Source organism: Spermophilus citellus, assembly GCF_964194105.1.
Source record: "Spermophilus citellus genome assembly, chromosome: 2".
NCBI lineage: Eukaryota > Metazoa > Chordata > Mammalia > Rodentia > Sciuridae > Spermophilus > Spermophilus citellus.
Window position 1 is genome coordinate 236,225,873 of NC_138183.1, and position 16,364 is coordinate 236,242,236.

General features: G+C 59.2%; 1 protein-coding gene across 5 annotated transcripts in view; it reads left to right on the forward strand.

Annotated features, from left to right (window-relative positions):
- PRDM11 (PR/SET domain 11) overlaps positions 1 to 16,148 on the forward strand; it is a 75,690-nt gene extending 59,542 nt beyond the window's left edge. For 3 of the 5 annotated variants that reach the window (XM_081265132.1, XM_081265133.1, XM_081265134.1), the window contains exons 6-8: positions 6,915 to 7,102; positions 10,820 to 11,446; positions 12,465 to 16,148. In XM_081265132.1, coding sequence (XP_081121258.1) covers positions 6,915 to 7,102; positions 10,820 to 11,446; positions 12,465 to 14,629 — 2,980 coding nt within the window. In that variant the 3' untranslated portion in view covers positions 14,630 to 16,148. Of the gene's footprint in view, positions 1 to 735; positions 2,753 to 6,914; positions 7,103 to 10,819; positions 11,447 to 12,464 lie in introns of those variants that run through there. The other 2 variants (XM_081265135.1, XM_081265136.1) reach the window with 2 other exon arrangements.
- The last annotated feature ends 216 nt before the right edge of the window (positions 16,149 to 16,364 follow it).

Consider the following 16,364-nt stretch of genomic DNA (forward strand, 5'->3'; position numbering starts at 1 on the left):
CCTTGTCACCTGAAAGCGGAGACCTGCATGTGCAGGGGCTGGTCCCCTCCCTGTGTCTGGCGGTGGGAAGCCGTCTGTCTGACGGTCCCTGCATGATCAGGCATCTTGGGTGGGGCCGCCGTGGGCCTGACCTGGCTGCCACCCTGGGGGAAGGGGTGTCAGGGCTGCGGCTGGCTTTGCCCACCCCTACCACCCCTACCTCCCTCTGGGCCTGGGGCGCCCTGCCGTGATCAAGGCTGCAGATTTCAGCAAGGCCACCAGGTGGCCCCAAGCAACTCAGCAATGGCCTCAAGGAGGCTGGCACTCCCCTCGGAGCACAATGGTGCCCTTGGCAGGTCACGCTCAGCTGTGCGCAGCGCCTGCATCTTCAAGGAGCCAGCGGGTGGCCCAGGGGCTAGGAGGTGGGCAGAGAGGCCATCAGCAATACTTTGCAGCCAGCGAATCTTAGAGAGGTGAAGTGACAGGGCCGAGGTCCCCAGCCACTGGGCTGACTGCTGTCACCGGGACTGGACTCTTTCCCTGGAATGCGGCTATTGTCACGGGCAGCAGTGGCATCCTTCCCTGGGTGCCTGGCCTTGGCTCAGCGGCTTGGGAACCAGGCCCTTCCCGTGGGTGGGTGTTTAGGCTGGGGAGTGCCGGGTGGGGTGCCTGGGGGTTTTCACGGTGAGTCCACACCCAGCGCCGCCCCTTTCTCCCTGTGGTAACCATTTGTCTTTCTCTGCTTCTGTCCCCAAGACGATGAAGATGAGGAGTTGCCTGGGCCCTCGCGCCAGCCTCTCCGGCTGCCTCTGCAGCGGTCTCCGGAGGAAGAGGCCCCCCTGGCCAGGCCCACCCTGCTGCGCTCCTCCTCCTCCTCAGACCAGTCTGAGACTCTGGGCCCCAAGCCGGAGGCCCTGCCCCGCACCCCGCTCCAGGCACAGGCCGCCTGCAGGACCCCACGGCCACACCCAGGCTCGCCCACCCCGGGCCTCGACTGGCAGCTCCTCCACGTCCACGCCCAGCAGACCGAGGTGTTCCGGCAGCTCTGCCAGGAGCTGGTGGCCGCGCACCAGGACATGGCTAACAGCATGCACGTCATCGGCCGGGCCATGGCCGAGCTGAGCGGCCGCGTCGGTCAGATGTGCCAGACACTGGCAGAGATCCGGGACGGGGTCCAGGCATCACGGCAGGGGCCAGAAGGGGCGGCCCCCATGGGCTCTGTGCTCCCGGCCCAGGCGCCCCCGCCGGACCCCCCACAAGCTCCCCCAGCACCAGCCCCCACTCGGACGACCAGGTCTCGGAAGAGAAAGCACAGCCTCTAGCCCGGGCAGCCGGTGCCAGGAGGAGCTGGAGGGAGGCGTCTGGCCTCGAGACCGAGGACCCCTGTAGGACTCCGGGGCGCTGTCCCCCGTCGCCGAGTGCAGGCCGCTCCCCGTGCCCTGGGAGCCGGTGTCCGGCCCTCCCTCCTCTTTGCCAGAGGCTCAACGTCCAAAAAAAGCCCCTGCTTTCTGCTTGCTTGGCCCCGAGGCGCCTCCTCCTCCTGGTCGGTATCTGGTGGCAGCGGCCTGGCGGGGAGCGGGCGTGAGGGTAGGGGGGCATCCCAAGGGAACCCCTGCTTCCAGCCTCAGGGCTCTGCCTCAACCTCATGACCTCCGGGCCCCTGATCCTGCTGCTTTCCTAGTGGGCGTGGCCAGAGGATAGGCGGGTGAGTCTGTCCTGACCTCACAAGGGCTCTGAGCCCGGGGGCGCCCTGCCTTGGCCCTGGCTTGCTCTTGTGCAGTGCGCGTGCTCAGCTGCTGTGCTTGCCTTCTGTGGAGTCGGGTGGAGACCGGGTGATGTCAGGGAGACTATCTTACGTTCTTGGAGCACTTTGTGCTCTTCCTGCACCTGCAGATATATGTGATCTCGGGGCGTGCTCAGGACAGCCTGAGAGGCAGCTAAGTCGGACATCATTATCATGTGCATTCGGAGATGACAAGTGACACAGCTTGTTGGTGGGAGGCCGGGACTGTGCATTTGTCCAGCTCCCCTGTCCAGAGGCCACATCTGGAGTCGGGGGAGCAGGGGGCTTGCTCCTTGCCTGGCCTCTGCGCCTGCCTCGTCTCCTCTGGTGGGTCGGGAGAGCGGTGGCAGTGTTAGGCACGTCTACCCCACACCCTGGCCCTAATGCTGTCGGCCAGGGCCCAGGGAGAGGCAGGCCCAGGTCTCGGGAGCCAGAAGGCAGCCCGGCCTCCGGTTCCAGCAGGACCAAGCCCGTCCCGCGTGCCAGCATGCCTCGCCTCTGCTTGCTCGGGCTGCATTTGCACCAGCCACACAGCTCTGGCTTCGTGCTTCCCATTGGGTGGGACACCTGGGCTCTCATGTTAGGGAGGGACGGGGCAGGTGGCTGGGGACAGGTGCTCCCCAGCTCTGTCTCTTTCCCGCTGCTCCCTGGCCTGGGAGGGAGAGCTCTTTTCCCAGCGGCTCTTTCTGCCCACCCGCCACCTCTCGCCCTGTCCCCGAGAGCCACCGCCTGGGCTGGGAGGCTTGCTGTACCAGCGCCTGCCCAGGCCCTTCCTGGAGCACTGCTTGTGAACCCAGACCCAGCTCGTCCCACACAGGGACAGTGCAGGGCGCCTGCCACGTCCCTGGGCCCTCGGCCCCACTCCACCCTGTGGTCCTTTGGGGGCTCCTGTCCCCACACGGGACGCTCCCTGCCCGACAGCCAGGGGCTGGGTCATTGCCTGGAGCTGCCTTGCCCTCCCATGCTGGACCCCAAGATTGCAATAAAAAGAAATCGGTGTCACACTCTGAACACACCCGGGTCCAGGGTCTTTCTTTGTGTGTTCTCTTTCTTCGCTTCCCGTGGAAACTTCCAGGCCCCAGAGCAGGGCTTAGGGGACAGGGGAGAGCCTGCTGGTGAGAGGGCTCCAGAGGCCCTGGCTGGCCCTGGTTCCACACACGCAGGTGATGGTGCCCAGCCCCATGCGAGGCCTTCAGGGACAGGGACAGAAGCCAGGTCAGGGAGGCAGAGCACCCACCTAGGGTACCTTTGGTTATGTCTCACCGGGATGCACCTTGACGTGCGATGGTGCTAAACGATTTGGTCCTGTGTCCCCTGAGAGTTAGGATTCCCAGGGAGGATCCCCTCCTTTCTGCAGGAGAGTCCAGAGCATCAGGGTACTTTAAGGACCCTGAGACCTGAACCTCGGGGGGACATGTCCCTGCTGGTCCTGTTGTGAGTCTGTTGCAGGTGAGGCCCTGCACATCCAGATCCAGGGCTTCTCAAAGTGGCTCAAGTGGCTTCCTCTGGCTCCCCCGGGAGTGTCCTCGGCAGTGTCCTGGGCCTTGCCCTGGCTTGCTGCCCCTCCACAGCTTCCCCCAGGCAGGAGTCCCCAGGTCTTGACCTGGGATCCCTTTCTGGATGACCCTAACTACCTTTGGCTTTGACATCTGACCCTCCTCGGCAGGGTGCCGTGGACATCAAGGCTCCCCACTTCCAGGAGGGGCAGAGACGCTGTGGAAGGGGGCCTGGGGTCCCCCTTCACCCCCACGGTCAGTGTGACTGGCTGGCTCCTCCCTGGCCCTGGGTCAGGGGGGGACAAGTTGGAAGCGGTGAACCTGAAATGGAGGTCGGAGTAAAGGGACGGGCGGGGGGGGATTCTTGACAGTTTGGGATGGAAAAGATGGCCACACCGGTTTCTTGACGTCCTGGGGCCTGGGAGGCCAGCACATGAGAACAGGAAGAGGAAGCGGACAGTGTGTGCTGGACATGAGCTGGGGCCAGCTGCAGCTCCCCACGGGAAACCATGAAGGTGGCCTCCAGAGGCGGGCTGGGAGGTGTGCTGTCCAAGGCCAGGTGACCACCTGGAGGGCGGGCGCAGGACCTAAGGTCCCTCCCAGCCCGAGGCCTAATGTAAGGAGACAGAGTCCAGCCCACTCCCAGGCCTGGCCAGGTCTGCCTGCCTGCCCCATGGAGGGAGTAGCAGGGCGGAGCCTGGCCTTCGCAGGTCCCCTCTAAAGAAGGGGGTGCCTGGTGGGTTATTTTTCTCAAGTTGGAACGGACAGTCATTTCCTGACCCAGCTAGAAAACATGGCGCCCTGATAAGACATGGTGGGCAAGGGCTGGGGATCGCCTCTGGGCTCATCTGTCCAGGACTCAACGCCAGCAGGAACGTAATGACCCATTAACCCCATGAAGGATTCCATCCAGAACCCCCGCCTGCCCCTAGACAGCTTCAGAGGTGCCGAGTCTTCCGGTAGGATCTGGACTGCTGGCCAGTAAGCCCTGCCCTGCCCAACAGCCCTGACTGGGCGGCTCTCGCCTGCTTCTCAGGCCTCCTCTCCAACAAGGGGGTGACCTGGCAGCTCGGGTTGCAGACCTTTCACTCCCTGGAAGCCGTGTGCTCTGCAGGGAGGGCTCTTGCTTACCTGCACCCTGGTGATGGGACAGCAGGACTCTGAGGCTGGACCAGGCCACCAGGTCTTAGCCCAGAATACTTAAAAAGGCCGACGTAATAAGAGGATCCGCTTTACCTCGAAAATCAGATCCACACGCTCTTGGCAGGGGACTTTGTTGTGGTGACTCACCGGGAGCTGCCATCTATGTCTTATTTCAAATGCCAAGTTTAAAACCAAACCCAAGATGCGGAACACACGGGGGTCTGTCTTTGAAAATGCCTGGCGGTCTACTCAGAGGCCTGGGGTGCTCTGTCGAAGTGTTGGTTCTTGGGTAGAAAGCACCAGGGGATGGAAGGGGAGATGGACGCGCATCCTCCTAAACCTTATGACAGATTCCAGAAGTTGCTCTTTGGAATAAATGGATCCCTGATCCCTGTTACCTGTTCCTCGGTTGTCTTTTCCTTGGAAAGTTGAGTGATGGGGAAATGAGTCCATCCTTTCGAGCTTGAAGTTGTTTAGAATCCAACAGGAGGGGACAAGGGGCAGTGGTCTCCTTTCCCTGTGCTCTGTGATCCCAGGGACTTTTGAGAACAAGAATGAACGGAGGGTGGCCTTCCATACGCAGCCGGGAGGGAAACGTTTGGAGCTACTGCGGTTGCGTTCTGTGCAGACTACTAGGTTGATTATTTTGGGATGTCAGATTGCAGAGTCTAACTAAATTGGGGACTGGAAATTATTTTATAGATTCAGAAAAAAAATCTGGGCACGTATGGAGAGAAGGAGAGCTCTGCCGTTGGAGAATTCGGATGGGGAGCTGTGACCAGGGATGACACCTCGGGGCCCCAGATCCTCTTGGCTCTAAGTTCTTGGCTCACACCATCAAGGTTGGGTGCGTGGAGATAACCACGTGGTTTTCACAGCTCTGAGGCCCAGATCCTGGACAAGATGAAGTTCTTGCTCCAGGGTGGAGCTTGTGACTTGCTTCGAAGGGGAAAGCTGCCAAAGCCGGGGTTCTCTTCCTTCTCTTCCCTCTGTCTCGTTCTTAGTTCCTCTGAGTTCTGTGCTACGTTCCGTTGCCAGAGTGGACGGTTCCCTGGGTCCCAGTGGACCCCTTCTAAGGCGGCCATGCCCGCCTCCAAGGCAGACTTAGGTGATGCTGGCACTGTCCCTGGGGCACTCTAGTGGAGAGTGGCCCCTGCTGGCCCCTGTGCCTACCACCACTGTTGGAATGAGCATCTGTCTGTATTTTTTCTTTCTACGTGGGAGATATAAATAGTAAAAACAACAGACTCCTTATTGAGGAAACCTGTAAAGAACTGAAAATTACAAACAAAATCCAATCACCATGGGTCCTACTGTTAGGACACGGCTCTGCGTCCTGCAAGCAGTTTACAGGGGCCGGTTTTTAAAGCATGATTGGAACCATAACGTAAATAGCCCTCCCTCCTCCTGTTATTCTTGCTCTGCGTTGTGTCAGCACGGTTTTGCCATGTGGACAAAAGATTCTTTGCAAACATTTTTTTTTTTTTTTTTTTCTGGGGACGAGTAACATGCCACCATGGAATGGACCCTCATTTACTCTGGTTTTTTGAAATTCAGATATTTGGGCTTTTGCACTTTTGTAAAGAGCGAGCCACGTGCGTCGTGGGTTCGGAGGCTGGCGCGCCTGCTGTGCATCTTATTGCCTTGGGTCTGTGTTGCCAGTTTGTATCCCAGAGGGGAGGGCTGTGTGGGTGACCACTCTGGGAGATGCCTTCCTTGCTACCTGTATCAATGTGTGTGTTATTGTTTTATTACCTGATTTTAAAGCCGCGTGGGTGCTTTACCTGCCCACGTGGCAGCCATAGTGATGGTGGGAAAGCACAGGCCCCCCGAGCTGCACCTCCCGTTTATCGGCTGTGTGTCCTTGGACAAGTTACTTAGCCTCTCGGAGCCTCACTCTCTGTACCTTTCATTGTCCCCTACCTCCTCTGTCCCCACGGGACCCTCTATAAAGACTTTGGATCTTTAACATTTATTGAATGCGGTCCTGGGCACCCTTGCCCTGTGGGTTCTTTCTGCGAGGTTTTGTGAGACACTGAAAACATCCCAAGGAACCCACCCTTCCCATCAGCAGCCTGTGAGGGTCAGGGACTCTGCAGTAAAGGAGCTGGGGTGCAGCTCAGTGACAGAATGCTAGCCTCACAGGCACCAGGCCCTGGGTGACATCCCTGCACTGGGGGAAAAAAAATAGTGAGGAGCGGAGGAGCCGATGTGTTCCAGGCACCTTTAATCTGCTGCCAAATCTGACATTTACCATAACACACAGGCAGAGCAGGGCTGTTGACAGTCCCTGGGAACAGATTCCTAGAGGCCCAGGGATGTGTTTGAAGTCCCAGGAATGGCACCTGCAGGACAGGACCCTTCCCCAGAAGGGCAGCTGCCTCACCCGCCTCGCCGGTGTCCGTGAACTTGTGACTCGTAACCGCTGGCGCCTGTGCCCAGCCCTGCCCTGCCCTCCCCCCCCCCCCCCCCCCCCCGCTGCCGCGGTTCTCACCTGTTCCCCTCGCCCCCAGGTACGTGGTCATCTCCCGGGAGGAGAGGGAGCGGAACCTGCTGGCCTTCCAGCACGGCGAGCGCATCTACTTCCGCGCCTGCAGGGACATCCGGCCTGGGGAGCGGCTGCGGGTCTGGTACAGCCAGGACTACATGAGGCGCCTGCACAGCATGTCCCAGGAGACCATCCACCGCAACCTGGCCAGAGGTGAGTGGGCGGAGGCCATGCCCTGGCCTCTGCGGGCCCCCGGGGCTTCCAGAGGACACCCAGGAGGCGCAGATTCAAGCCCCAGCCGGGGGAAGACGGGGCCATTCAGGACCTCAGATGGCCCAGACCCGCGCCATGCTCCAAGCCACGCAGTGACCGCCCAGGGTGTCCCCTCCCCTGCAAGATGGTCTCAGAAATCCCAACCACACAGTTCAGAGCACTGGGAAGAGAGGACCCCACGGCCAAGGGATGAGGCTTAATCCACTGACCCGTTCCCCAGCTCAAAGTGATGAAAAGATGTCACACTGCCGACACCTCAGCAGTCACAAGGACAGACGACATCTGCTAAATGCTCACCGAGGGCTGCTTGGGCTTCCACATGCTCCCATGGAACCCTCACGATTGGGGCAGCGTCCCCTCTAGCATAGGGTGGGAATTCGGGGGAGCCAGTGAGGACCGTGTGTAGAGCAGGGTGAAGTCCCCAGTGCAAACCTTTAATAGTGACAACCCCACGTAGATGATTATCCCATCACCAACGGCACCAGTACATGCGGTGACTCACCCTGGGTCAGGTGCTGGGGAGGGCAGCCTGGGTTTCTGTCCCACAACTGTGACTCCAGGTGCTGAGTTCCCACCTGGTGGCTTCTCAGACAAAATCAGTCTCGTCCCCGTTTCCTGCTGGCCTCACGATCAGCCGACCTGGGGAACTGATGTAAAAGGACAGCTGCTTCGGAGGGAGTCCAGGAGGGCTGGGCCGGGGACGCAGGCCTGGGAGGCCTGGTGGTCTAGGTTCCCTGTAAACAAGTCATTTGAATGTGGTTTATAACACTGCCCAGCACTGCCCTGCACCTTCTCACTCCACCCTCAGCCTGGCCAGGGTAGCTAGCGAGTCTGGTCCTTCTCTCCAGGGGACCGTCTTACATCAAAGCCATAGATCCAAATGCCCAGAGTCCATCTGGTGCCAGGAGCCCAGGCTGTGCCCGAGCCCCACCCTGTCGTGTTTCTGACCAGCCGCGTATGTGAAGTCTGTCCATCGGGAAGACGGTCGGAGCAGATGGGAAGGGGTGGGTGACTCCTTGAGGTTCAGCTGTCTTTAAAGACAAGTCAGGACAATGCAAATCCTGGAAACCGAGGGCACCGCTGCTGCCTGGCTTGGTAAAAGGTACCTGGTGACTGATGGGCAGTGAGAGGGGATCAGTAGTCATTCTTACCTCGTGGAACATTCTTGTCCTCTTTGGAACCGGGGGGGGGAAGCCATGCTGATTTCACGGGGGAAGGCATGCTCCCAGGCTGAGATTACGGGGGCATCCACCTGACCTCGGAGATGCCTCCCGTAAAAGTGTCTGAAACGCAGTGGGTCCTCAGTCACTCTTGGCTGCATGAACGAAAGAAGTGAATGATGACGTCAAGACATTTCCAAAAGAGTCACGTCACCCGGAGAAGAGGAGAGGATGCAGGTCTCATCCCCTGGCCAGGACCTTCTGCTGGACGTGTGATGTCCTTTTCTACCCCCAGTGACCTCTCCAGAGCACCTCAAGCTGCAACATCCATCTTCAGAGAGCTGGGACACCAGGGGACCACTCAGGAGTGGTGGCTTGAAGGAAGCGTGGCAGACAGACTTGAAGGGGGACGTCCAGAGCCGCGTGGAGCTCCAGGAGCCAGCAGTGCTGAGCAGTGGGGAGCGGGAGGACGCTGACAGCCACCGTGGGACAGGGCCACAGCTGTGGGTGTTCTCGGCCCTGAACCAGCCCTCGGGTCCAGTCATGGAGCTTGGTGGCATTTAGATGTCTCTTTGTAGCTTTTGCTTTGGCTGATCCTGGCACTTTAGTGGTGGCTTAGGTTGGTCCTGCCAGTCCTGCTCTTGAAGGAGATCCCTTCTGAGCCAGGAGCTTGCTCTGTCACTGAGGGTGATATGCCAGGCAGGCCAGAGCAGGAGTCATGAGTACTGCTCGGGCAGGGACACTGTTGGAACCCGCAGCTTACCTGAAGAGAGTCTCGGTTATTCCCTGTGGTTATCCCTGAAGGACAGGATGGATCTCATGCTCATATTCAGGAAAGTTCTTCTTTGATTGACTTTGAGTTATTGATCTACTTTGAGGTTTGGGTTGGTTCCCCCCATATTTCCTCGAGATCTTGGAATCAAGCTCACATTGTTTCCCATGAAGCCTGAAGTCCAGAGCAGCCTCCCACTTGCCCTAGCATATTCCACAGGCTTGGTCCTCCCACAAGGGCCTGAGGAGTCCCTGGTGGCTTGCAGCCTGGACCTCCCCACCTCCCCCGCTGTTGGCTGTCTGGTCCCTGGTCAGGGGGAAGGGCAGCCCTGGAGGTGTGGGTATTCCACATGGGCCAGTGCTTTTTCTGACCACAAGACAGGTGTGTTGGGTCTTGCTTTAGTGAGTGCTCTCCGTTTCTCCTCTGCTCGGTAGCCCAGCTGATGGAGAAATGCAGGCGGGCCATCCCGTCCCGGGAGCCTTGGAGACAGGCTGTTCCCCAAGCATTCATGTGACAATGACCAGGGCATCCAGATAGGTCCCTCCTTTTTGTGTGGTCACTGTGGGAAACCTTGCGTTGGACCTGGGGCAGGGCACATCACCCACCCCAGCATGGAACACCGAATGGAGGTCCCTCAGCCAGCCTCTCGCCAACCCTGCCACGAGAAGCCGGGTTTCAGGGCGTATTCAGTCATTTCCTAGTCACATCAGCCAGGGCCCTGCCCCTGTCCTGCCTTAAGAAGCCTTTAAGATTTCTAAGCTCCACCGACAGCTGTTGGGATATTCTGGGGACTGAAGAGGCACCTCGGTTTCCTGAGCATCTCCCCCTCAGGAGTCATCAGCACTCTGTGTCCGTATGATCTGCAGCTGGCTGTTGTAAAGGATGAGGCTGAAACAGCTTACTATTGGGAAACCCATCAAAGGGTTCAAGTATCCCAACGTAATTAAGAGAGAATTAAAGTGATTCACAGGATAGAAATAGACCTCTTGTGTCAGGTAAGGAAACAGCTGTGTTTTGAGATGGCTTTCAGTCATTGTGACTACCTGGTCCTTTATCTTTTCGGAGGCCGCCATCTTGGAGCCTTTAGTAACTGTGGGTGTCCTGTCCTCCCCCCTCCAGCCTGCGTCATCAGTGAGACCCACAGGTCACGCTTGCTCACATGTTCCCAGTCTTCTGACTGCTCGGAGGGTTACAAGAGACAGAAGTGAGGGGCGGACTGTCCCCTAAGTGGGCCATCTCCAGGACAGCGCGGAGAAGGCAGGAGCAGGGCTCTGCGTCGCCTGGGAACATTTTACCAAGTCAAAGCAGCGTCTTCTCGTGGCGAGGGCTGGAGGGGAAGCGCCTGGGGTTGGGGGCTTAGCACTCACTCAGCTCTGGACTGAGCTCCCAGCCACCCACTTTGATCGAGTGGGACTTCCTCCCCCCAGGACGGCAGGTCCCTGTGAAAGAAGACACAGTTACCTCCCCATAGACCTCCCTCAACTTGTAAGTCAGAGTTCACACACCTGAGGCTTCTCTGAAACTGCCTTTTCAAAAAAGTTCTTCCTGCTCTGTGGGTCCTAGGACAAGTCCCCACTGTTCACCAACTCATTTTTGTCATGCCTGCCCCAGGAGGCTCCTTCAGAGGGTGAGCCAGGTGACCCTGCAGAAGGTCTGCTTTGTTTCTGTTGGTTTCTCGGCTGGGGGGCTGTCCCCGCTTCCTGACACCCTGGTTTTCCTTCCTAGGAGAGAAGAGGTTGCAGAGGGAGAAGTGTGAGCAGGCTCTGGACACCCCAGAAGACCTGAGGGGCGCTATTCAGCTCCCTGTGTTGAGACAGGGCAAAAGTCCCTACCAGCGAGGCTTGGATGAGGGGGACATGCACCCCCAGGCCAAGAAGAAGAAGATCGACCTCATTTTTAAGGATGTGCTGGAGGCGTCTCTGGAATCGGCCAAGGTGGAGGCCCACCAGCTGGCACTGAGCACCTCGCTGGTCATCAGGAAAGTCCCCAAGTATCAGGACGATGCCTATGGCCGGTGTGCCACAGCCATGACCCACAGCAGGCAGGGCGTCAGCCGGACCCAGGGGGACGGGGACTGGAAGACCCCCCCGGGGGTTGCCAAAGAGCCAGGACCCCTGGAGGATGAGGAAGAGGAGCCTTCGTCGTTCAAGGCCGACAGCCCCGCCGAGGCCTCCCTGGCGTCCGAGGCCCACGAGCTGCCCACCACCTCCTTCTGCCCCAACTGTATCCGCCTCAAGAAGAAGGTGCGGGAGCTTCAGGCCGAGCTGGACATGCTCAAGTCTGGGAAGCTCCCAGAGCCCCCCGTGTTACCACCCCAGGTGCTGGAGCTCCCAGAGTTCTCGGACCCCACAGGTAAGTGGGTGTGGATGCCACTGTTGCTGAGGGAGGAGCGACGGGGCTGTGGACGGGGCCGCGGGCCCCTGTCGGAGCTATCCTCTGGGGACCCCAGGTGCCCTGTCCTCAGGTGCCGATGGCAGGCCGGTCGCAGCTCTGGTGGGACGCTTCACGTGCTGCTCTGTGTCAATAAAAGACGATCCACTGCAGGAGGGGCGTGTGCTGTGTTCTTGACCTTTGCCTTTCTCTGATGGCCCCACCAGGGTGCCACCCAAAGCCCAGCTTCTCTCCTCCATGGCCCAGCAGGGAGTCCCTCTGGGGAGCCCACCCCCCCCCCCAATCTCTATCTGGAACATGGCCTTGTCCTCTGCCAGGGTCTGCTCTTCCCCTCATGGTCCTAGTTCCCCACCTGGAGTTTTCAGAGGATGGGACTTCGGGGGTCCAGGGTGACCAGCTGCATGGCTTTGCCCCTTCTGTGCTGTGCCCCTCTGCAGCCGGGGTGGCCTGCGCACGGGTGCCTCGTCCCTCAGCCACGCCCCGAGTTCCCAACGAGGTGGTGCAGGTCTTCAAGCTCACATCTGAGCTCAAGCGCGTTCTGACCCTGAAATCACAGGGGGCCAGAGCCACGCTGCCTTCATTCCGGGGCAGCAGGCCTCCTCTGACCTCATGAGTGGAGGGCACACAAGTCCCTGTCCTCCACGGGTGACCTGGGGCTGTTTGGGGTGCCCCAACAGTTTGCTCCTCCAGTTTGTCTTCTCTGTTGATGGGGAACGTTGCAATCTCCAGAGCACCCACGGGTGGGCGGAGGGCGGGCAGCCTGGAACATGGTGGGTGGTGGCCAAAGGCCACCTGGACCATCCCCAAAGAGGGAGAGTCACCTGTGGAGAACAGAGTGCTTGGAAGTGAACTCCAGGCTGGGGTTCCATCTCTCTCAGGCAGCTGTGGGGTCTCGCCTTTAGACGCTGTTTCGTGTTGCTGTCGTGGAAACCCGTTCTTGCCACAGGGTGTAAGTGCTTCTTTCGAATTTGTTTTCCAGCCTCCGAGAGCATGGTCTCGGGCCCCGCCATCATGGAGGACGATGACCAGGAGGTCGACTCGGCCGATGAATCCGTCTCCAACGATATGATGACCACGACCGACGAGCCGTCCAAGATGTCCTCCGCCACCGGCCGCCGGATCCGGCGCTTCAAGCAGGAGTGGCTGAAGAAGTTCTGGTTCCTGCGGTACTCGCCGACCCTCAACGAGATGTGGTGCCACGTGTGCCGCCAGTACACGGTGCAGTCCTCCCGCACCTCGGCCTTCATCATCGGCTCCAAGCAGTTCAAGATCCACACCATCAAGCTGCACAGCCAGAGCAACCTGCACAAGAAGTGCCTGCAGCTCTACAAGCTCCGCATGCACCCCGAGAAGACGGAGGAGATGTGCCGCAACATGACCCTGCTCTTCAACACCGCCTACCACCTGGCCCTCGAGGGCAGGCCCTACCTGGACTTCCGGCCGCTGGCCGAGCTGCTGAGGAAGTGCGAGCTCAAGGTGGTGGACCAGTACATGAACGAGGGCGACTGCCAGGTGCTCGTCCACCACATCGCCCGGGCGCTGCGGGAGGACCTGGTGGAGCGCATCCGCCAGTCCCCGTGCCTCAGCATCATCTTGGACGGGCAGAGCGATGACCTGCTGGCCGACACGGTGGCCGTGTACGTCCAGTACACCAGCAGCGACGGGCCCCCAGCCACGGAGTTCCTGTCCCTGCAGGAGCTGGGCTTCTCCAGCACAGAGAGCTACCTCCAGGCGCTGGACCGGGCCTTCACCACCCTGGGCATCCGGCTGCAGGACGAGAAGCCCACGGTCGGCTTGGGTGTGGACGGGGCCAACATCACGGCCAGCCTGCGGGCCAGCATGTTCATGACCATCCGCAAGACACTGCCCTGGCTGCTGTGCCTGCCCTTCATGGTGCACCGGCCCCACCTGGAGATCCTGGACGCCATCAGCGGGAAGGAGCTGCCCTGCCTGGAGGAGCTGGAGAACAACCTGAAGCAGCTGCTGAGCTTCTACCGCTACTCGCCCCGGCTCCTGTGCGAGCTGCGCTCCACAGCCGCCACCCTCTGCGAGGAGACCGAGTTCCTGGGGGACATCCGGGCTGTGCGCTGGGTCATCGGGGAGCAGAACGTCCTCAACGCCCTCATCAAGGACTACCTGGAGGTGGTGGCTCACCTCAAGGACGTCAGCAGCCAGACGCAGCGGGCAGACGCCTCGGCCATCGCCCTGGCCCTGCTGCAGTTCCTCATGGACTATCAGTCGGTCAAGCTCATCTACTTCCTGCTGGATGTGATCGCCGTCCTCTCGCGTCTGGCCTACGTCTTCCAGGGCGAGTACCTGCTGGTGTCCCAGGTGGACGACAAGATCGAGGAGGCCATCCAGGAGATCAGCCGGCTGGCCGACTCCCCGGGGGAGTACCTCCAGGAGTTCGAGGAGAACTTCCGGGAGAGCTTCAACGGGATCGCCGTGAAGAACCTCAGGGTGGCCGAGGCCAAGTTCCAGTCCATCAGGGAGAAGATCTGTCAGAAGACCCAGGTCATCCTGGCCCAGAGGTTCGACTCCCGCAGCCGGATCTTCGTGAAGGCCTGCCAGGTGTTCGACCTGGCCGCCTGGCCCAGGAGCAGCGAGGAGCTCGTGAGCTACGGCAAGGAGGACATGGTGCAGATATTCGACCACCTGGAGGCCATCCCCACCTTCTCCCGGGACCTCGGCAAGGAGGGGCTGGACCCGCGGGGCAGCCTGCTGACGGAATGGCGGGAGCTCAAGGCCGATTACTATACCAAAAACGGCTTCAAAGACCTCATCAGCCACGTCTGCAAGTACAAGCAGAGGTTCCCGCTCTTGAACAAGATCATCCAGGTCCTGAAGGTCCTCCCCACGTCCACCGCCTGCTGCGAGAAGGGCCGCAGCGCCCTCCAGAGGGTCCGCAAGAACCACCGCTCCCGCCTGACCCTGGAGCAGCTGAGCGACTTGCTGACCGTCGCGGTCAACGGACCGCCCATCGCCAACTTCGATGCCAAGAGAGCCCTGGACAGCTGGTTTGAGGAGAAGTCGGGCAACAGCTACGCACTGTCGGCCGAGGTCCTCAGCAGGATGTCGGCCCTGGAGCAGAAGCCGGCGCTGCAGGCCGTGGACCACGGGTCTGAGTTCTACCCAGACATGTAGGGAGCCCGGCTGCAGAGTCCATGAAGCTGTTGAATATTTTTTTAATCTATACTCATAAGCTTTGATATATTATATAAATCTATATTATATTATATTATATTATATTATATATATAAAACCCACACTGAAGATTTTTAAAAAACCAAGGTGACACGTCCACCGGAAGCTACTAGGAGCTTTCAGAAAGGAACGACGTCGGAAACCGACGCTTGTCTACGACACTTGGCAGCTTGAACCTACGTGGCGACCCGTTTCCACTCACAGAAGCATGTGCTGGGCCCCGCGTGTCCCCATCCGACAGTCACCTACAGCATGAGCTAAATGACGGGTCTCTGTCACGGCCTTTAGGTAGCTCGCTCTGTTCCTGTCTCCACTGGGGGGTGGAGGGAGGTGGGTTGGGCTTGGGGTTTATGTTCTCGCCATTTTTTCTGTTGGGTTTAATGGTGGGGTTGGGGGGGTGGCTCTTGGCTTCTTTGTTGACATTCTGGCCCCGCTGAACCGGGTCCCCGACTCCCACATTGTGGGTTGAGGTATCCTCCTCCCCCACCTGACTTCAGTGTGACGGGTTTGTTTTACTCATTCCCTTCGCTGTCCCACAGACACAGGTGTTGGTCCTACTGTGAACCCACCCCACCCCCACCTGTCACCTCCCGTCCCTGGTTGTCTGTTCACTCCTTCCAGGCCCCTGGATTGAAAGACAGAACCCGTTCTCTGGAAGGCGGAAGGGCCTTAGAGCCGAGCTTGCAATCCAGGGGAAGGGGGAGGGCGGCTTTGGGCATCCCTGTTATCCATGGTGGAGGATAAGATGGCAGAATCCCACTCAGACCCAGGGCCACTGGGAGACGAAAAGCCAGCAAATCCAGACCCCCAACGGGGCGGCGATTTTTGGCTAAAAACAAGTAAAATGAAAAGTATATATTGGATTGACATGGATTATTTATACTCTGTCTTTATAATCATATACTGTTGGGGGGTATTTTTGTTTTCCTTTAATAATCAAGCACCTGCAAGGTAGCTACGGAGCAGGAGCTGTCAGTGCAAGTTGTGCCCTGGGTTACGTGTCACTCCAAGAGCGTCCCCAGGGAGGTGGTCCAGGCTGGCGCCGCGCTCCGCAGCCCAGCAGGAAGGTCCTGGGAGACTGGGCAGTGCTTCTAGGCCTGTGAGCTTCCTTTTTTTGAACAGGGTAGAGATGTCCCAAAGAAAAGGAGCAAACAGGAAGCGGGACCAGATTCTCAAGGCATCAACTTGGAGACACACACACACACACACACACACACACATACCACAACCACAATATAAGCTTTAGAAATGGCCACTTGCCCACTCCCTGGGGCAAGCAGTGGTGTAAGCGAGGAGTCTGATCCACGCTCCTTTGGTCATTTAACTACAGTATACCTCGCAGGGGAGTCTTCAGATATGTGCGTGAGCTGTTTCTCTTCATGTTTCCACACCTGATTTGTGCGTAGTTTATATGCAGAGATCCTAAGGTGGACGCAGGTCGTATTGGGGGAGGGACGAGGATCTGGACCCCGTGTCCCCGCTCGGCTGTCCCTCCCCATGAGTGGAGGGTGTTGAGATCGGGCCACAGGCGAGGCCCCCCGAACTTTGGCCTTCGTGGCTCAGACACTGTGCAACTGTGGTGGCTCCCTTATTCTTGGTTTATCTTGTGTCTGCGGCCTGGTGCCACCGTGAGAACCAGAGTGGAAAGGTCATCAACACTGAACGTCACCGCCCC